We start from the raw sequence: 20,326 nt of genomic DNA on the forward strand, positions 1-20,326 counted from the left end.
GGGGGGGGATCTGGGTCACTGGTCATCCTGAAAAAAACAGAATGCCAGTTCACTGTAGTGTTTTCCTGCATGGGGGCCATACATTTCCTCCTGCACTCAGCTTCTGGTGCTAGCCATGTTTATTATACAGCACTGTAAAGATGAAGTAAATGTGTTTCTCTTTGAGGAAGCATAATCTCACTTAAAAATCTAGAAAATACATTTACTTTGGGTCCATTCTTAAAAAGTAATTCTTTCTTAAATAAAATTCTAATTTCTACACTGACTGATTAGCTTAGCTTCTGTTTGGGCTCCAAATGGAAGCGAGTTCATCATCGTAAAAACAAACAAACAAAAAAAAAAATCTGAATCCACAACTCTGGCACAAGCTTTCACTCACTCACTCACTCATTCATTCAAGTCAGTGTCTGACCTCATTGATAATGCGGGTCCACAAACCCAACACACACTCCAGAACATAGCTGCAAACCCTAACCCAACACATTTTGTTTTAGAATCAAAGATCTGAAAAGGGTGACATCTATTTCTGTTCAGTCCCGTCATTGAAATGTTTTATAAACAGATGTTGCTGCAGTTAAAGCTGCCAGTCTCTACCACCTCTACTCATGCTAAGATGGAAGTTTGAGCCAATCGCTCTTTGCAAAATATTACAAACTCAGTCAGATTATATGGAGAGGGTGTTGGAATAGCAAGTCTTATCACAGACTCTGTTACATTTAAGCCTAGACTTTGACTAGGCCACTATGACACATGAATCAGCCGAAGTCCAGTTCATGTGAACCATCCAGTCTGGGGTGTCATTTTGTAATGTTACAGTCAAAAAGTAACAGCAATACTTTAGATTATTTGGCCTGACGTAAGAGAAAACAATGTGGGGTCAATTTTCCTCAGGTTATGTATTATTTATAAATGTCATAGTTTCAAGATAGAAATTTATTCAGCAAGCTAAATATATCTAGCTCCAAGCTAAATATTTAGCCTCAAACTAAATATTTAGCTTATTATTTAGCAAGATAAATGTTTAGCTTGAAATGAAAATCTAACTCCAAACAACATTTTTAGTTTGGAGCAAATATCTAGTTTGTAAACTAAATATTTGGCTTGCTACATAAATATTTATCTAAAAAATGTGACATTTATAGATGAATGAATAACATGGTGAAACTGTGGCTTAACAGGCTAAATGATCCAAATTATTTCTGTTCGTTTTTGACTGTAACTTTATAGAAAGCAGCTCATAATCCCATTTCATCTGTGGCTGTATGTTCAGGGACGGTTTCCTGTTGAAAGCTGAACTTCCTCCCCGGTCTCAGTTTTTCCGCAGGCTGCTAAGGAGAAGCCAGCGGCGGCCATAGGGACCCAGGTTAGCTCTCCTGCATGTGTGGTTCATCTCATGAAAAGCAGAAATGTTCATATTAGTGCAGTCTGAGGTGAATGTCTCTTTCCATAATTTGAGGTCCCCTAAATGAACAGGACTTCTTATTCCCTTCTTTCAACAGTCTTCTTGTAGCTCAGCCATAAATCCGATTTGTTGTGTTAGCTGTCTCAGTTTCCTATGTCACATTAAAGGAGATGAATCTGAAACATTATTGAAAAGAAAACGTTGCATCGACTATTTTCTTTCTAAGCTATTGTTTTCCATTCCATATGATCCCAATAAAACACATTTATTTTTGTATTACGATCAATAACTTTGCGTAGTAAACACACCGACGTCTCCTGACGGAGCAGCTCGCCGATAAGCAGGACGTTCTCTTTCTGTGGCTTCCGGAGGCGGCTTGAGAGAAACGGAGAGTTTTCAGCATGGGAACGAAATAAGTCAGTCTGCTCATCTGCTGTGATGCAACTCGGATGTGATTTAAAGGTTGGGAAACAGAGATGAAGCAGAGTGTTCTGGATCGGTATGCACGCTTGGCCGCCTCTGTGCTCAGGCAACGTGGGGGGAGGAGAACCCGTGACGGCAGGAGCGGCCTGGAAATGAGGAAAGTGAGACGTGGCTCAGCAGAACCGGGAGAACAAACATCTCTCAAACGATTGTTGCCCAGAAATCTGGGAGGAAGGAGGACGAAGAGAGCAGAAGGTTCCACTGCGCAAACATCAGCTTAGATTTATTTCAAACCGAGCTGCAGCTCAAGGTTTGCTAAACTCCAAACTGCTTTCTAATCTTTTCCACAAAGCTGACTTTGACGGGAAGCACGGCCTCCTGTTTCATCCAATCACTTCAGCTCAAGTGACGGCGGTTCGGTGTTTACAACAGAGGGGGAAAGGAAACCAGGTCGGTACCTAAGAGAAGAGCAAAACTTTAATCATTTAAACATGTTTAATAAAGCACAGGAAGTCGGATAAGCAGCACTGAGAGATTAACATGAGCATAAAAAGATTTGTCTCTCTGGCGTGGATGTGTTTATTTCAGTCAGAAGAAAGAACTCTTTTTTCACTAAAATGACTTGGTACTCATTCTGCCAAGATGGGAATAAAATCTGAAATAAAATTAGGAACGGTCTGTTTCAGAGAGTTTCTGATGCTGGCAGGCAACTTTTCCCACCACATTAAGCCATGAGGGACATGTCTTTAGAAGCAATCCTTCAGATACCTGCAGCACCCCTTATTGGCTCCTCCATCGAGAGTAAAACACCTTGAAAAACATTCTGCTTTTATGGCCGGAGCATAATCTCTCAAGGACAAATTTTAAAAAAAAATCCCACCTTTAATTGAACTAAATGAAGTCACTAAGCAAACATTTACACATCAATAAATGGTTATTTAGATGGCACAGAAGGAAAACCTCAGACGCCTCCTGTTACACAGTCGGAACATTAACGGTGAAGGGTATTTAACCGTTCCCGTTGCACCATCCGCCTGAGCTGACCACGGAAGAAAGGCATCACCGAAGCTCAAGTTACACCTGAATTGTGACCTCTGACCCCACCGGAGCTGAAAAAAGAGGTTTCATGGATGCAGAGCAGGACCAGATTGCACCAGCGTTCTGGATCAGCTGCAGCTGGAAAACTGATTTTTTCCCCCGGCAGAACTGTGAAGAAAGTGTTGCAGTCGATCGATGTGACTAACCATAAACATGGATGAGTTTCTTATTTGTTAGTCATTTAATCCTGGAGATGTTCTTCGGATGACAGAAGGCCGACTTTGTAGTCGTCTCTATGCGTCTCAGGTCAGAGTTCATCACCACAGTCAGATTTCAGCCTGATCTCTGGTTTCTAGCTGTAATAACTGAAGCTGCTTTGACTCTAGGTCGCTCCACAGCATCACCATCCACATCGACTCCGAAGAAACTCAGATGATATGAGTTACAACAACATTTAATTTCCCCTTGGGATGAATAAAGTAGCTTTGAATTGAATTGTGAATTGTGTGAGATGTGCTGCTGCCTTTTGAAGCTTTCTGCTCGTCTCTGCCCAGCATGCCTGCATCTGTGGAGGGCAGAGCCGGACTTGCAGGTCAGCGTTCTTACAACATGCGTTTGTGGCTGTTTTCTCTGACAAGGGAACTAATGGCTGAAACACGCTGCACATGGAAAGTTTTCAAAGACAAAAAACTGCCACCAGCATTGGCTAATACACTCCAAGGTGAGTAATGCCCTATTTAAACATGAGACAGTGGTGTGTGTTGAACAGCTTAACACAGCACTTCACTCTGTGTGTGTGAAGTCAGACAGGTGAGAACCACGAGGCTGAGCTGTGTGTCGGTAGTTATCAGTGTGCAGCATCGGTCCGAGGCCAGAGAGGAGCACACTGCAGCATTGTTGCCGTCCGTCCGGGGGAGGGACGGCGCGGCTGAAAGGACCCTAATCTGCTGTGTGCAGATCTGGAGGGGTGGTGGGGGGCGAAATGATGACGGTCTCCGTAGGAATGAGACGGAGCTTTGAGCCTGACGGCGGATTGTTTGGTTCTCCTGACCCATATGAAGATCTTATTTAGCTGCTCTTGTGAAGCAGAGCGCCGCTGCACTTGTATGGAAATGTAGTCGATGTTTGTTCAAGTGGTGAAAGAAGATTAAAGGAAATAAAAACTGGGTTTTAGCCCACAGAAGAAGGGAAAGCAGTTTCTGCAGCAATAAAATGAGATCCAATGGGATCAATAAAAATCAGGCTTTCAAAAAGTTCTGTCTAAATTATAGCTAATTATGACTGGATGAATGTGAAAGATGCTGGGTTTAAAATATTTATCATTTAAGGAACAAAGAATACGTAAAATTTTATAAGCTCATCAGAAGAAATTAACTTCACTTGAAAACACAAACTTTCAGCATTTTTGTCTGGTTTTTAGTGCAAATATCTTAATACACTTAAAAAAAGACAAAACTAACTTACAAGTAACTGTTTAGCAAGAAATAGGAGCTTCTTTTAATTACATAATTAAGTACTTGTTCTATCAGCAGATAATTTCACTTATAAGAAATACATTTTTCCCATAATACTAGTGATGCAATCTGGAACCAGTCATTTTCTATCAATATTAAGGAAATATTGGCTTACAACAAGTTCCTATATGTTGTTGAAAAGTTACTTTATATACCTAATTTAGTTTTGTCTTATTTCACTACAGATTAGACCAAAAATACCTGGTAAGATTTTGGATTTAAAAATTTTGCTTAATTCTATTGTTATCCAAATGGATTTGAATGCACATGTCATAATGCAGCATCCTCCATTCAGTTTCAGCCTAGGATGTTTTAGAATTTATAAACCAGATATTAACAAGCAAACCTTTCAAATATGACATTTGTGCATAAATATATCACAATGTGGCGAGAACAAAGTCTATTTTACTTAGAACCACTTCAAAATAGGAAAGACAAGATAAATATCTCCAGATGTCAGCAGGTACGTCTAAATGGAGATTACTAGTGACCCCAATTCATCAAAGAATAACTAAGTTTATGACAGGAGTTTCAGTCTAACAAGCAATAACTGAGCTTTAATTTATTTTTAGGTAATTTACATATAATTTAATTTACATGCATTTAGGTAATTTTTAGGTTTCAAAAATTCTAATTCAACCAGTGAAAAACTAAAATATTTTAATCTCAACGGTTTTGATGAACACACTGAACCTCAACTACAATAAAATAATTTCAGTCATATTTGCTAACTAAAATGTCCTAATATTTATCTCCATGTGTAGAAAAAAGGCCCGAGATCAGTCGTTCAGGGTTAGGCCTATGTTACAACTGGGGCCATGCTGCCCTCTGGTGGTCAGTATGTAAAAGTACATGTTGATCAAAATAAACCCTGTTAAAAATCAGTCCGTGTAAGTTGTTCATGTGTTTGTCAAAGCATGTTGAATGAATTTTAATCTAAGGATGTACATTATAAATATGTTAACAGTTGACAGCCTTACAGGAAAACTTTTAAGTCGAACAATCTTTGGCTGGATGTCCCAGTTTGTCCTTGTGTTTAATACATCAAGGCGATAAAATTTTGATTATTCTCCTGTGTAGAAATTCAGATTTTAGTTTCCAAAGAGCCTTTAGTTTCAATTTTTCACATCTTGAAGAAGAGCATTAACGGCCGAGGGTTGTTTATACTCATCTGTTTCTGTATTCTCGTCTATTATGGGAGCTGAACACATGCGACATGACTAAGTATATTTAGAATAAAAAGTATAAACTGAATGTTAAAATGTGTATTAATCTTTAAATACTAACGTCTAATTATATGAAGGTCAACAGGATTCTGTTTTCATGTTGAGGTTGTGTTGCTCAGCAGACCTGAAGCCGTTACTGAACAGAACCTCTCAGGTTTACGCGTTACGCTGCGGGTCATCTGGGTGAAGGTAGGGTGCTCTGTTTTCCCCTCACTCACAAGAAAGGCAAATTTAGCCATTTGGAAATATTCCCAGCAGAGAAAGGAGCTCACTGATCTGCTAAATCTGCGCTTGGTAAACTACAAACGGCCTGTGCAGCAGCTGGCTGCAGATAGCCTGATTAATTAACCTTCTAAAATGAACTTGTTGAATGTTGTCAAGTTTTATTTCATAAAGAATTGAACAGGAAAATTAACAAACTTGTGCAATAATTAACTCTGTGGAATAAGCAGATTTACTTGAAAATGGAGAATAAATGTATGGATTTTTTTTTCTAATTTAAAGGTTTTTATTTTATATATTCAGAACCAAAATACATCCACCCTTCCCAAAAGCTACAGGCAATATTAAAAACTTTATAACAAATATTAGGTTATTTAAAATAAATTAATTTGAATAAAACGTGACTTAAAAAAAAGTAAAATTCAATTAAAGTTTTATTAAATAAAGTTTCGCTGTAACATAGAACATTTCTGACTGGAGATACTGATCAAAATCTGCTCAAAAATTTCAGTTTGTTTCTTACATTTTCTTTTACACTGAGCTCATCATTTTTAGTAGAACAAAAATAAATAAATTCTTCACAAAATATATATTTTTTTCCTTTTAATTTTATTGAACACAAACATTTCTGACAGAATGCAAAGTCAAAATGTGTTTTCCTTCACTCCTCAGTTAGTATTCTGTATTTACACCAGGGAATAGTGAACAGACAGACACTCAGACAGAGGAGAAGCAGACTGAGCTGCTGTTTACAGAGAGAAAGACTGGAGGACAGAAAGTTCTGGATCAATGACGGCGACCAGCTGCTGGCGGCGGAGGCTCCTCTGAGCATGATGGATGTTACAAATCCCTCTGGTGTAACATGAGCACAGGACCTTGGAATGAAATTTTCATCTTTTTTTTATTCCCCGATCAAAAAAAAAAAAAAAAAAAAAAGGGAAAAAAGGAAAAAAAAAGGAAAAGGGGGTTTTTAAAGAACTGATTCTGGCTAATGAAGAATAAAAAGAATTTTAAAAAAATCACATAAACCAGCAAAACCGATCAATCCAGACATTTTAACAACTTTAAGGCAAGAAAAACAAAACAAAAAAGCAAAACAAAACAAGACAAAATGTCATTTTTCACACATTTCCAGGCAAAATTAAGTCAGTTAACTTTTTTTGTTTTGTTTTAGAAGAGACCAGAACAAGTTCCTCAACATTTGAAAAGCATAAAAACATGAAGAAAATAAATCTTAAAAATGAAAAAGGAATTTTAAGTAATGATTCATGCTGTTTGACAAATCTGATCATTTCTGGAAACATAATTTATATGTTCTTAGCTTGTCCGCACTGATTTCGCCTGATGCTAGCTTTGAGCGTTAAAACGTTAAATATCTCCTTTTGGCTCGTTTCATTGTGTCTGTGTAGTTTTGGTCATGGCCAACCTTCCTTAAACGAGACTGCGGTCAAGTTAAAGTAAGGTTCTTAGCAATAATCTTTCCCTTGAAATATTTATTATAAAGGAATGAATGGACAAAACGTCCAAAAGGAAGCGGAATAATGCAGCCTTACAGAACATCGGAGAGGGTCTGAAGAAGCTTCATTTACAGCTGAATGGAGCAGCGAAAGGAAAGAAACTGACAGGAGGAAGAAAAGGGGAAACTTCGGAGCACAGAAACCAAGAGGAAGGGAATGCATGGCGTCGTCTTTCAGTCTAAAGGCACTCAGCCGGACGTCTCTACGCTGCTGACGGCGGGTTCGGCGCTCGCTACCGGCTACATCACAATCACACTAGAAGCTCAACTCTAACACACAAGGCTCGTGTGTTTGCTGTTCACACTTAACCAGCTGCAAGTCTACGGTGGAAACAACACTGTACAGAAAAAGACCTAATTTCTGCTCTGCTTTTTAATGTTTCAAATGCAGAATTTTAGAAAAAGAGACGTTTTATTATCAAGAGACCGAGCTCATTTTTATCAAGATGATTTTCCCACCTCAGGCAGAACCTTCTGTTTTCAGTCAGTTTAAAGCTAAACCTGAACATCTCTCTGCTTGGTGGTTTGCCATCAGAATCTGTAGGACTTGTGACAGTTTGGACTTTTTGGAAACAATTTTTAAAGAAAGATTTTTGCCGTTTAAAACTTCTGCAATCACGCCTGACTGTGTTCAATAGTTTGTCTTTTTTTTTTTTTTTTTTTTTTGCAGCAGAACCTTCGCATTTATTGGCCGCCTTGGTAAAGATGCAGGAAACTCTACATAAAATGTCCTACAGTAACACGATCTCACCGAAAAACAATGAAAAGTCCAGACTTTACTTTAGAAAGATTTATTAATTGGGGAACATTTCTATGTTTTTATTTTTATGTTATTACTTTTTAAGAAAGTCAAAAAGGAGCTTTGGAAAACGTTGTACCACCTCTTTAAAAATTCTAAAAATTTCTGATTAAATATTGAAAAGCTTGGGCTTTTTTCTTTGAAATATCATTCGTTTCCAGATTTTTTAAAATTTCAACACCCACCTTATATAAATAGCATGTTCTGTTATCTTTCTTAGTTTCCATGGAGATGGGCCTCTGTGACTCTTCATATTCAACTTATGCATTATGTTCCTTGACAGTACGATCAGCTTAACAGTGTACAGAATTGGTAAATAAATTAAGTACATTTATTTTATTATCATTTTAAGAGTTACCAACACTCTTGTTAAAAAAAAAAAAAAAAAGTTTATTTTAAGGTGGGATTTTTTTTTTCATCACTGAAATTTCAGGTTGGATAAATGAATGTTGAGACTTTCTACCAGGAGAGCCAATAAGTTAGGAAGGTGCTGCCGTCAAAATAATTTCAAATAAAAAATATTTAAAACTTCATGGATTTCATAAAGCTGCTAGAAGGAAAAACTAAAAGTGAAACCGATTTTTCTTTTTCTTTTTTTGCAGTTGTATGGGCTGATCTTTAAAACAATTCAATAGAAAGGCTAATAAATGACACAAGCTGCTCAATTATTTACTGCCTGACCAGATTTAGACAAGCCCCTTCAGATTTGATGCCACAAAATGAAAAGAGAAACAGCAAATACCCAAAGATCCAGTTGAGTTCGGTTACTATGTCAACAATAAATATGATAAAAGAAAAAAACAAACTCCGGCTATGGAGGAGTCAAATACGAAGACATAACACACGTGGATCTACATTTCTAAAATGAGTCATAAGAACAACCACATCTCAGTCCAAACTGACTCCATGTTTCACTCTAAAGTCCAAACATGTTGCCTAACCTACGTGTCCAAACCACTTTAAGGAAACCTCAGGATAAGTGTAACACACGTGTGAGAGAGAAGGAAAACATGTACATTTTCAGAACTCAAAATGCAAAGGTTTCGAGTTTTGAAACATAAAGGTGTGGAATTCACAGAGTCCTGCTGCATCAGAACTGGGTATGTTACTGTCAGTGGGATTTCACCATCTAATTTTACAGTATTTGGAATTTTTACAAAGAATCAGCCGACCGTCTGATGATGAAACCTCAGTACTGAATGAGCGCCCAAAAACAACTCGGCTGGATTAATGAAACATTAGGCCACACCACTGGTTTCATTTGAGATTTTGTGGATATAATGTTTTTATGCACCTGCAGAAAATATCTATATTTGTGAATCGGTTTTGTACAAATGCTTAACAAATTGTTGTTACAAATGCAAAGTTCCAAATCAAAGAAATCAACCTGAACAATTACTGTGGGTTGATTTTAGAGTTCCCAGTAAATAGGGGGGCAAATATGGGTTTAGCTCTTCTATAAAACGTAAAATCGGAATTAAACATGACATCTTTCGCTCAAAATGTTTTGATGCTTGGTGCTGGAATTGTAAAAAAAATAATTGAACAGAGTTGTACAATTAATATTGTACAATATTTTGTACAATTTATAACAGAATATTGTACTGTAAAAACTGTACAAATCTAAATGTTTTCAATGCATGGGTAATTTCTAATTATACACAAACCTTAATTTGTCATTTTATTTTAACAGGGTTACAAAGCTTAATTCATGAGAAGAACACATTTTTGACCTAGTTTGTCTGTATACATGTATTTTAATACAAGATGGAGAACTGCAAACAGTGCAACAAGGTTACAGGTAAATCTCCTCACATAAGTAAATTACTTAAATGGTAGATTTTAAGTGAGGTTCCCATTATTTACATCCTGCAGTGCAGGTTTTCATTGGTCCAGTTCATGAATATTCATCCAAGGCCCATTATATTTGGCTATTCAATATTTAGTTAAGGTTAATGAGGAATTTTAAGGAGGGTTTTAAAGATATTTATTAAGAGATGAAAACAATTTAAGGCATGAAAATTGGGATTTAACAGGAGCCAGTCAGAAAGAATGAAGCTGTGATTTAACTGATCTAAAAAAATCTAAACAAAAACATGAAGGCCCCCTGAAAATTGAGTCCATATACAGGTTAACACGCAAGAACTAAAGGATTTGGCATGAAAATTTCAGGCTTATTGGGGAAAAACTCAAAAAAACATTTTATGCTCTAACTGTTTGATTTATAAAAAAAATGAAAGTAAAAAATAAAATAAAACATGTAATCAGCTTCTGAAGAACACTAACAGACACTAACAACGCATGGCGACCAAACCCACCATGCTGTTTGTCAGAAGCCAGGAAATGAACCAAAAGAAAAACTAAGGATTGGAAACTCAAAAATCTGATATTTTTTTAACCGATTAATGTCCCACACCTTGTGCTAACAGCAACACTCTTCAGTGTGGAAGTTGAGACTGAGTGATGTATACTAAAGTCTATTGAGCAGTCTTTTGAATATCAGTAAAATGTTTAAAAATGACATTGAGGTCATTTTGGCTGCTACTTTTAAAGAGAGGGATTGAAATTTCTTCTGACTAAAGGAAGGATGAAGGTTTTACAGTAACGTTGCTTTGTTTTATCTTCCCAAGCATTTAATCTCTGCCACAAAGCAAGTTGAATTTAGAAATGTAAACTTTCTGGGCTCAGATCGAAGGTAAGCGTGTCTAGAGAATAGGAATCTTTATACTGTGGTATAAAGCTATTAATGCTAACAACGCTAATTGCTAATATAAGAAGCTAAAGTTGGCTAATATTTGTGTGTGAAGCCCTGTTTCACCGCGACATGTTGCCTTGGCTCCAAATATAATTGATTAATGATGTCTTAAAAAGCTAGAATAATAATAATAATAATTAAAAAAAAAAAACAACATTTTGAATGCATTTACCTAAAATTACTGAAGAGAAATCGGAGTTGGCTTACTGAAATTAGTATTAACAAAACTCTGATTGGTGCATGTATAAACAGCCTGCAAACAGACTAAGGAGGAAAAAAAACAAGACATTAACTTTTACGTGAATATTTCTCACAATCATTTTTCCGTTTTTTTTTGTTTTTTTTTTGGGAGAGTGAAGATGAAATGAAGGAAAACGCAGGATTAAGAAGCGGAAAAGAAAAAAAAAACCCCGATCACATATGAATTTACAGAAATACAGCAACTTTGCAACAAATCCACATGCTTTAATAAAGACATTAAGAAACAGCTAAATAGGCAGTGAGAACAGCATTTAAAGAAAAACCACAGGCAAAGGAAAAAGAAGACCCATAATCCATCATCACAATAATGAGCGTACTGCATAAAGAGTAGTAGAGTCGGTCTTACATTTGTGTGCATCTTAAAGGCAAAGCTACAGTTCATCCAAGTTTATCTAGAGAAAATATGACAGACGCTGATCTGCTTATTACGTACAAAAATGGGTGACATGACGTGTGAATATCTAATGTTTTACAGTGACTGATTTAGGTGGATGTATTGGGAACTAAGGCGTCGCATGAGGTTTATCACTCCTGCTCATATTCCAGCAGAAACACGCATTTTCTTTGTAGTTTATATCTTCTGAGTTGCTGCTTTATTTATTTATTTTTTTCCTAATGCAGTGGGGTGGTGTGTGTGAAATTGTTTCGAAGTTTCAGTGACTGTGACCACCCCCCGTTTTTAACCTGTAAAACCCACACCCCAAACTCTCCCCGCCCAACCTGCACCTCTCCCTCCCTCCTCCGCCCCGCTGCTGCCCCGGCTGGAGGACATTATGCTTTACTTTCATTGCCGTTCGCCCGAGGAGCCTCGTTGGGGACCGTCTTCACCTCGGCCGTGGCGTTCTTCACCTCCGGCTCGGCTTTGGCGTTGTCGCTCTTCACAGTCTTCCCGCTGCGGGCGAGAGCAAAAGGAGCGAAAGAGGAAGAAGGAGATTCCGTTAGAATCGACGAGGCTCTCTTTTCACAGCCAAACTGTCTTGCCTTTTTTTTTTTTTGTCTGATTCCTCAAAGGGAGGAAAGAGGTGAAAACATGCAGGATGCTTTGAGGGAATTTGTTGTTCTCGCTCCTGGAACTGAATGCATTTCACACTTAATGGGATTGAGCTCGCTATCCTAGCCGGGCATCAGACAGGAGCACATGGATGTCACAGCTACTTCCCAGGAACAATGAATGCTGATGTGGAATGACACACAGGGCCGGTACGGTAGACACAGCGCTGGAGGGAGGGAAGGACCGAGGTGCGGCCTACAACAGAGACTACAATACACCAGAGGATTACATGCCATCTGGACTCAGCTGAGCTCAGACACAATGGGAACAGACTTTGAAGCCACACATCACTTTTTTTTTTTTTCCAGTCTAAAAATGTGTTATTTTTTCCTCTGCTGTCCTGCCTGCCGCCTCTCTAACAACTGCTCTGATCCTCACGTTTTTCTGTCCTGTCCACCGATTAAAAAAAAAAAAACCCTCATAAAATTCATGTTTAATTTCGTTCTGCCTTGCAGAAATACTGAACGTACATTTTGTCAAACTTTAGTGCATGCTGCTGGGATTTTATGTGAATGAAAGAAAAAGGACTTATGGTTTTATCACTTTTTTTTAACAAATAAAAATCTGAAATGCATGATGTCGACATGCAAACAGAACCTTTAGTCGGTACTTTGGAGAACTGGAACCAGATTTGACTGCGGTTGCAGCTGCAGGATGTTTCTACCAGATCTCCATGTCTAGAAATCAAAGTTTGAAATCTCCTTTGTGAAACAGCTCAGGCTCAGTCAGACTGGATGGAGAGATTCTATTGTCAAACATTTTTCCATTGGATTTAAGTCTGGACTTTGACTGGGCCATTCTAGCCAGCGACAAAGCAATACATTTCAGCAGAACATGTATCATATTTAAACACATTTCAACATTGTTTCTAAAGAACTGAAACATTATGTATAAAACAAAGAATCACTAATTAACATTTAAAAGAAAATCTGTTTTAAAAATGCTCCAGAGTTGAACACAACACCAAACTATGTCTGAAATAGAAACCAGCAAATGATAAATCCATGTGCACACTTCCATAATGATCATGACTTCTGTTCATTTTTATTATGACATCTGTCACAGAAAGTCTCTTTACACTACATGACTGTCGCTCTGTTTGACCCTGTTCCCTGATTCTGCGTCTTCTGAAGGAACATTTTTTCACCCAGCATCTAACTTGTGCATGTCAAAGGTAAATGTGATGAATAAAAATACAGATCACACTTTCCAGGTTTGCATTTGCAAAACAATTAACGACTCCGTTTCCGTTACCTTTAGCAAAGCTGCAGCATTTGCTACGGCTGCAGGATATTTGCAGAAGAGCCTCATAAAAACATTTAAGACAAATGTTTGTTTATTTTGATGAAAGATTACATTTAAACTGGAATCCTGGTTCAGTCGTTGAGTTGCCAAAAACTTTTGCATTTCCTTTGTAACTTTTACTTAAAAAAGGGACAAAGTACAATTTAAATTGATACGTCACCATTTCAGATTCCAGCTTTTAGCATTTGTACGGTCTGCAGATTTTTTTACCATCTGCAAACAGAGAGGTTGGAGCTGACGGAGTCTACGGCAGTGAAAACGGCAGCTCTGATGGAGGACGGCACAGCGGGAGCGCTCTGCTTCAGGCCCGTCTGAGCTGTGAAGGAAAATCCCTCCAATGACAAGGAGGCTTTCATCACACTGATTTGGAGCTGACAAGCTCCCTGCACCCAAGTAGCCGTAAACGCTTCGCTCTTCATCACTGACATCCTCCCCGGAGCAGCCGAGTGAGCAAATTAAGAGATGGAGGAAGAGGAGAAGGACGAGTGTCTCTCAGGAATTCATCTCCTGCTACAGTTTTCTCCTCGGCTTCACAGGCTGTCAGGAATCAGCAACGTCTGCAAACTACGGAGTGGGATTCAGAAAAATCAGCTCCAACATCCCAGCTGCTGGTTGGAGAGCTGATCTATCAGGGAGAAGTGTGTGGGGCCCAGCCACGAGGAGACGGACACCAGAAACACCTGCTGTGAAACTGTGATCCCTGTTTCCTTTAAGGCAATGAAATTATCTTGATTTATCGCCAGAAAAAGATTTTGCTACCAAAAGCTGCCTACTCTGACAAAAAATATTGTCAAACAGAATTTGCATACAACTTTGTTCATTTTATTATTTTATTTTAATTTGTTTTTGTTATATTTTATTTCACTTGTTTAAAATGTACAATTTGCTTACATTTTATTTAAATTTTTAGTTTAACTTTATGTATTTATTTCCATATTATTGATTTAACTTATATTTTCATCACTTAAAAATGACTTTTATTTTAATTTATTGCCTTCGACTGTGTTTCTTATAAATGCCTAGTAGGGAAGGTGTGAGCCAACAATATACAAAACATTACTATTTACCTTTATTTAATTTGATTTGTTTCGCTCTATTTTTTTTATTTCATCTATTTTATTTTAGTTTTCTATATTTTACACTTCACTGCAGTTTCACTTCACTCTTTGATTCTATTTCAACATAATTTTGTGTTTTCTATTCATTGTAATTCTATTAACTTTAATATTTCAATTTCATTTCATCATGTTTTTGATGCTCTATTTTACATTACATGTGTCATGAGACTGTGAATTTTACACTTTCTGACTTTATATTATTTTTCTTTCATCTTATTTATTTTTTTAATGAAAAACATAAAAATACTAAACTGTGATTTTATTTATTAAACTTCCAAATGCATATATTTGTTTTAGTAATTTATTTCAATGTTTTGATGAAATACATACTTTTTTTTATCACCCCTGTTAAATCTTTTCCCACATTGAACTACATGTTAGCCGTAACGTGGAGGCCTGCGGTGCTGAGCGCTAACGAGCCAAACGGTGGGAAGATGCTCGTTTCTGTGAGGTTAATAAGCAAACAGGTGGAGGCAGCGGGTGGAGGGTGGAGGCATGCAGTGACCGATGGAGAACATATGGCAACGTTAAAGGAACTTCCACCCTTAAATGGTCCAAAAACTGACCTGACATCCACAAGTGCTGATGTCCAGACTTATTGTTTTTAGATTTCCCACAATGCATTGATTTCTCACACAGATATAGACGTCAGTCTTAAAAAAAAAAAAAAAAAAAAAAACAAAAGCCACAACGAATGCTATAAAATTTATGAATATTTACTGTGTAACAAATTTCTCCTAACTTTTGAAGTGTGGGACGTGTCTGCAGTCGCAGCTGTGCTCCTTCTTCCACATGATTAATTCAGGTGAAACAGCTCCTGCTGCCTCTGGATCTCTGCCCACAGCTGATGCTTATTGGATCCTGGTACAGAGCCAACGGCCAAACATATTTCAGGGTGAGATGGAGGCAATCAATATCTTCCACAGATCAGCAGTTTTAACAGGGACTGATGAAATGTGATGGTCGTTTTAAACTTTCTTCACACTTGGCCTCAAACTTGGCTGTATGGGGTCTTTAAGAGCAAGTTTTTATTTTGGTGAGATAATTGATTGGTTATATTTGGCTCCAGATTTTAGCCTCTTAAAATCAAATCTCTGCCAATGAAAAACTGTTTAAATGGATTAAATCATAGTCCAGTGAGTTAAATGCCTGAGTTTCAGGGAAACAACAACTGAAAGGTGAATCTCTACAGTGTTCCATGAACATTCATGGGATTTCTGTAGAAATGTGAACTTTGGACGCTGACATCACTGTAAGGGATGTCTGTGCTGCTACATGCTATCAGATGCAGAACATGGGAACATGGAGGATTGTTGTTTTTTTTTTGCATTCCCTCACAATAATGTACAGATCAGTTCATGCGGCATAACTGGGTACTGTAAGCCTTTCTTACGGTGGCCATCATACTTTCTGCTGTTATATAAGGTTGTCGTAAGGTTTATCCATCTATAACTTATGAAATATCAGAAGTTTTATATCTTTTTCTTTAGTATAGAAAAGCTGGATGTTTTCGTGTGCAGTTCCATCTCAACATAACACAAACAGACATAAACATGCAGTGAATAAAAAAACAGATTTGTACCAGAGAGTTAAGAATAAACACGTTTTTACTGAGGCTCTTTAGATGTGTATATATTTGAAATTTTAAATTGACATTTGTGAGGGAACGCAAAAAAAAAAAAAAAAATTCCCTTTTCAAAATTTAATCCATTAAAATCTGTGTAATTAATTATTTGAAATGATCCTTTAAAGCAGACAATATAAGCCATAGTCATAAGAATTAATAGCAAAATCCACACTATGTGTTCAATTAATCAGTTTCACTTTATGAATGGAATGGAATAAAAAAGCTTTTGGATGTTGCTGTAACGGACTGAGGCGCAGCAGCACCTCTGTTCTGAGCAGAACCATGCATGTGGGAAGAACCGTTTAAGGGTGAAGTTCTCCTTAAAAAAATGGTAGCCCTCATGAAATGACCAGAACAAAAGGGAGCAATAAAGGAAACAGAGATGTTCATACTCATTTTGGGTTGATGTGGTGGAGTCTGAGCATGGGGCACAGCGGGCATCGTTGCTCTGGCCGTCTACTTGTAAGTCCTTACTCTGGGTGCTGCTGGGGGCTCTCACTGACTCACACGGGTTCTGAGGCCTGTCGCCATTAGCGGGCGGTGGGCTAACTGGCTCTAATACAGGAGGGCTGGAGGCAGGGGCAACTTTTGGAGCGTCGCTGAGGTCAACCAGGGGCCCGACGCTGCACTCGGAGTCTGCTTTAGGTGAATTGGAAAGGGCTGCAGCAGTGTTTTTAGGAGAGGAGTTAGTCTGTGGCGTGCTAAAGCTCTCTGTAACCGAGTTAGAAGCAGCCGGGGGGAGTCGGTTTACCGCCGTGTTCGGGGAGTCGGCAGCGGCAGGTCTGTTTGGCAGGAAGTAGCAGGGAGGGGGTGGGGGAGAGGTGGAAGAAGAGGGGTGGACACAGGAGAGGAAGCATAGAGCCAAAACAAAAAAGAACAAAAAAATAAAGGGTAGAGTGAGAGTGGAAGTCAGGGCAACAACAAGGTTTTAAGTGCTTCTGTGCTTCAGTGGAAAAAGTAAAAATCTATACAGTCAAAATGTTAGCAACAAAATATTGGGGGGGGGGAATCACAAAATAATCAAAAGAATGGACAAGCAGTTTTCCCAGGATGAAGGAGTCGGTCTGCAGCTCCTGCTCTGAGCTTTTACAGAAACTAAAGGGATTCTGTTTGGTACAGAAACAACATAAAGCCACAGAAATCCAACGGCAGCTGGACCTCAAACCTGAAGAGCTGAAATGATTCTGGCAAGTCACCAATCATTTTCTCCACTCTTGTTTGCTAAAACTCCACAGCACCATGTTTTTAAAATGTGAGGTAGCGAAGGATTTGTTATGAATGTTCCTTCAAACAGCTTCCTACGAGCACGAAAACAGCTAAAAGAAATGTAGCTTCTCAGCCTCAAAGCTGTACATCAACTAAAGTATTAATACCCATTAAACTTTTAGACGTTTTTTCTCAATACTAAAACCTCAAATTTAAATTAATTTCATTAGGATTTATGTGACAGAGCAACACAAACTACAGTATGATTATAAAATGGAAAGAAAAACGAGAAGTTGCCTGATGACTGCTAATGTGTGTGTAATCTAACCTCAGTACAGACAGAGAAAACAGGCTGAATTTGTTTTCACATATATATTTTGAATCACATGTAAATGTCTTCCTACTTTATAGCACTTTGTGCTGTTCTTTCACAAGAAATGTCAATGAAATACATTTATGCTTGTGGTTGGAATGTGACAAAATATGGAAAAGTTCAAGGGGTCTGAATACTTTTGCAAGCCACTGTGTATTCATGAGTTAGAATGGCCTAGTCAAAGCTCAGATGTTAACCCAATTAAACAGTTGTAGATGTGCTGCAAAGAATCAGGAGTTGCAGTGTGTAGATGAGCGAAGCTGGAAGAAAGCTGCTGCTAAACGTCGACGCAAACAAAGCTATGAATTATTTCTCTTCCACTTCGTAGCTACTAAATGTTGGTTTATCACATCAATTCTGATGTCGTACACCAAAACCTGAGGATGTATTGTGACAAAATGTGAAAAGGTTCAATGGGTATGAATACTTCCATACAGCACTGTTTTTATATGCGAGTCCAGTCTTATTTCATCTGAAAATCCTGCATATATAAGCCGTCCATCCATCCACCAATTAAGTGTGTAGACTTGGTTTTGGACCGTCTCTCAAAGAGCCAATTAAAGCGCTCGGTTCTCACTCTGGTTCTGTCAGCGGGGTGGTCTCATTGGGCTCAGTGGGACCCCCTCCTTCTTGGTTCGGGGTGTTTTCTTCCTTTGCTCTCACTTCCACAATCGGCTCCTTAGACTCGTCCTTCCTGTCGTCAGAAAGAAAGGGAAAGAGCAAACGGACGCATAAATTCAGGCGTGCGTTTGTGAGACGAGAGGAGGTCTCAGTTCAGTCAGGCAGCTCTTCGTTGCGGCCCGGGAACACACGGTCACCTCACGCAAATGATCAGCGGCAGTGTAAAACAAATGAGCTCAAAGATTCAGACACACACAGTCGGTCTGTTCGGCTGTCAACCGCGCTGTCTCGTTCACTCAAGCCAATATTTGATCATCCTCCACCTCCACCAACCTGCGTGCTCTGATTGCAGTTTTTTTTCTTCCCCCCCGGAGGGCTTCGCCGCCGCCACACTCGGCTCTCTGATTGTGCTCGTCTTTAAAGCGTTCGCTGGCAGGGAACGACATGTTTGAGATCTAAAGGTGCAAAACATCTCTGCAGCTCTCGCCGCTGCGACTCGGTTCACAGCGTGGCACAGGCTCTGAAGAAGTGTTTTGCGAAGGCTTTGGTTGAAATATTTATTTGTTGTGTGCATTGCCTCCATGAGGAGAAGCTGGCGAACATATTGAGGTGAATTCCTGATCAAAGTACAGCGTTCTTTTCAGGAAGGTTGCATTAATAATTACGCTGCTCCAAACATTCCAGCATTGTCTGTAATTCCTAATCATTTGACGTGATTGCATTTCGCATTCGTTGTTCGAGAAGCAGCAGAAACCTCCACTATTACTGGTAAAATGATTAGGCTGTGTGAAAAGCCTTAAAGTAAATGTGTGTTTTAGTTTAGCAGAGTAATCTCACTCTGCACATTTTAGAAAAATGTATCCTTTATTTTTTCTTTACAATAAAAGGTATTTTTAATAAACTACTACTGCCACAATTTATTTATTTATTTTTTATTTTTACCACCAACACTTCTCATTTTTACTCTAAAACCGTAACTATTTTTTGCAATTTTTACTTTCTTCAAATTTGCTGAACTAGTGATTGTACTCATGTTAAGCAGAGTGGAGGATGTGTGATGCTGTGGGCCTGTTACAGTGGACTGCATTATGAACATTAAGACAAGTTTTTAATACAAGTCTGATGTCTTCCACATCAGAAAACTGAGAGTCTGCTGTGATTGGGTCTTTCAGAGGGATCATGGTCATCTGGCAAAATCAACTCCACCTTCCTCCAACGGCACAGGGAGGAGGAGGCTAAACAGCTGCACCTTGGGCTCACAAAGCCATGACATTTTGTGCATCTTTACCAGAATTTTCAGAGCATGTCAGATTATACTTTTTCTTCAATCAATCCAGAAGCAGGCAGCAAAATCACAATGCGTGCGCTTACGAGAACGCCGCCTTTCCCTCCTCGATGTCCTTGCTCTTGGCGCCCGGCCCGGCTTTCCCGCAAACGTTGACGGCGATGCACATGAGGAGGCCGCACTTGTTGAGGAAATAGCAGGTGACGTCCACGGCCACCAGCAGCAGCAAGAAGACAACGATGAGGATGCCCACGATGGCGCCGGTGCCGAGTCCTGAGCCGCCGTCTGCAGTGTCTGAAGAGGAAGAGAGAGGCAAAGGGGGGATACGAAAACCACACAAGACAGAAGAGAAAGAAGGGTTTCAACACGGAGGAGAGGAGGAGAGAGGAGAGGGGGGCAGCCAGGAAATTAGACAGAGGACAGACATGATGAGAGGCGATGAGGGATACGGTGAGACTCAATGAAGATGTGAAGCAATCAGTTGGAGGAATCACCAAGTATGTATATTCCCCCCTCCCAAAAAACCCCCCAAAAAACAACAAAAAAAAAAACCTTCCACTCCATCTTTGAGAGGGAAATGTTGT

The 20,326-nt window shown here is 38.8% G+C and overlaps 1 protein-coding gene across 1 annotated transcript; it reads right to left on the bottom strand.

Moving 5' to 3' along the window:
• Nucleotides 1-7,985: 7,985 nt before the first annotated feature.
• Nucleotides 7,986-20,103, bottom strand: LOC106956220 (neural cell adhesion molecule 1-A-like; the record flags this gene model as incomplete). Its single annotated transcript, XM_015046919.1, has 4 exons — nucleotides 7,986-12,048; nucleotides 16,650-17,039; nucleotides 18,414-18,530; nucleotides 19,829-20,103. Coding segments are annotated over 4 exons (903 nt in total), but the record flags the coding sequence as incomplete, so codon positions are not given.
• Nucleotides 20,104-20,326: the final 223 nt, after the last annotated feature.

Source organism: Poecilia latipinna, unplaced genomic scaffold (genome assembly GCF_001443285.1).
Source record: "Poecilia latipinna isolate Pla-1442-1.1 unplaced genomic scaffold, P_latipinna-1.0 Scaffold798, whole genome shotgun sequence".
NCBI lineage: Eukaryota > Metazoa > Chordata > Actinopteri > Cyprinodontiformes > Poeciliidae > Poecilia > Poecilia latipinna.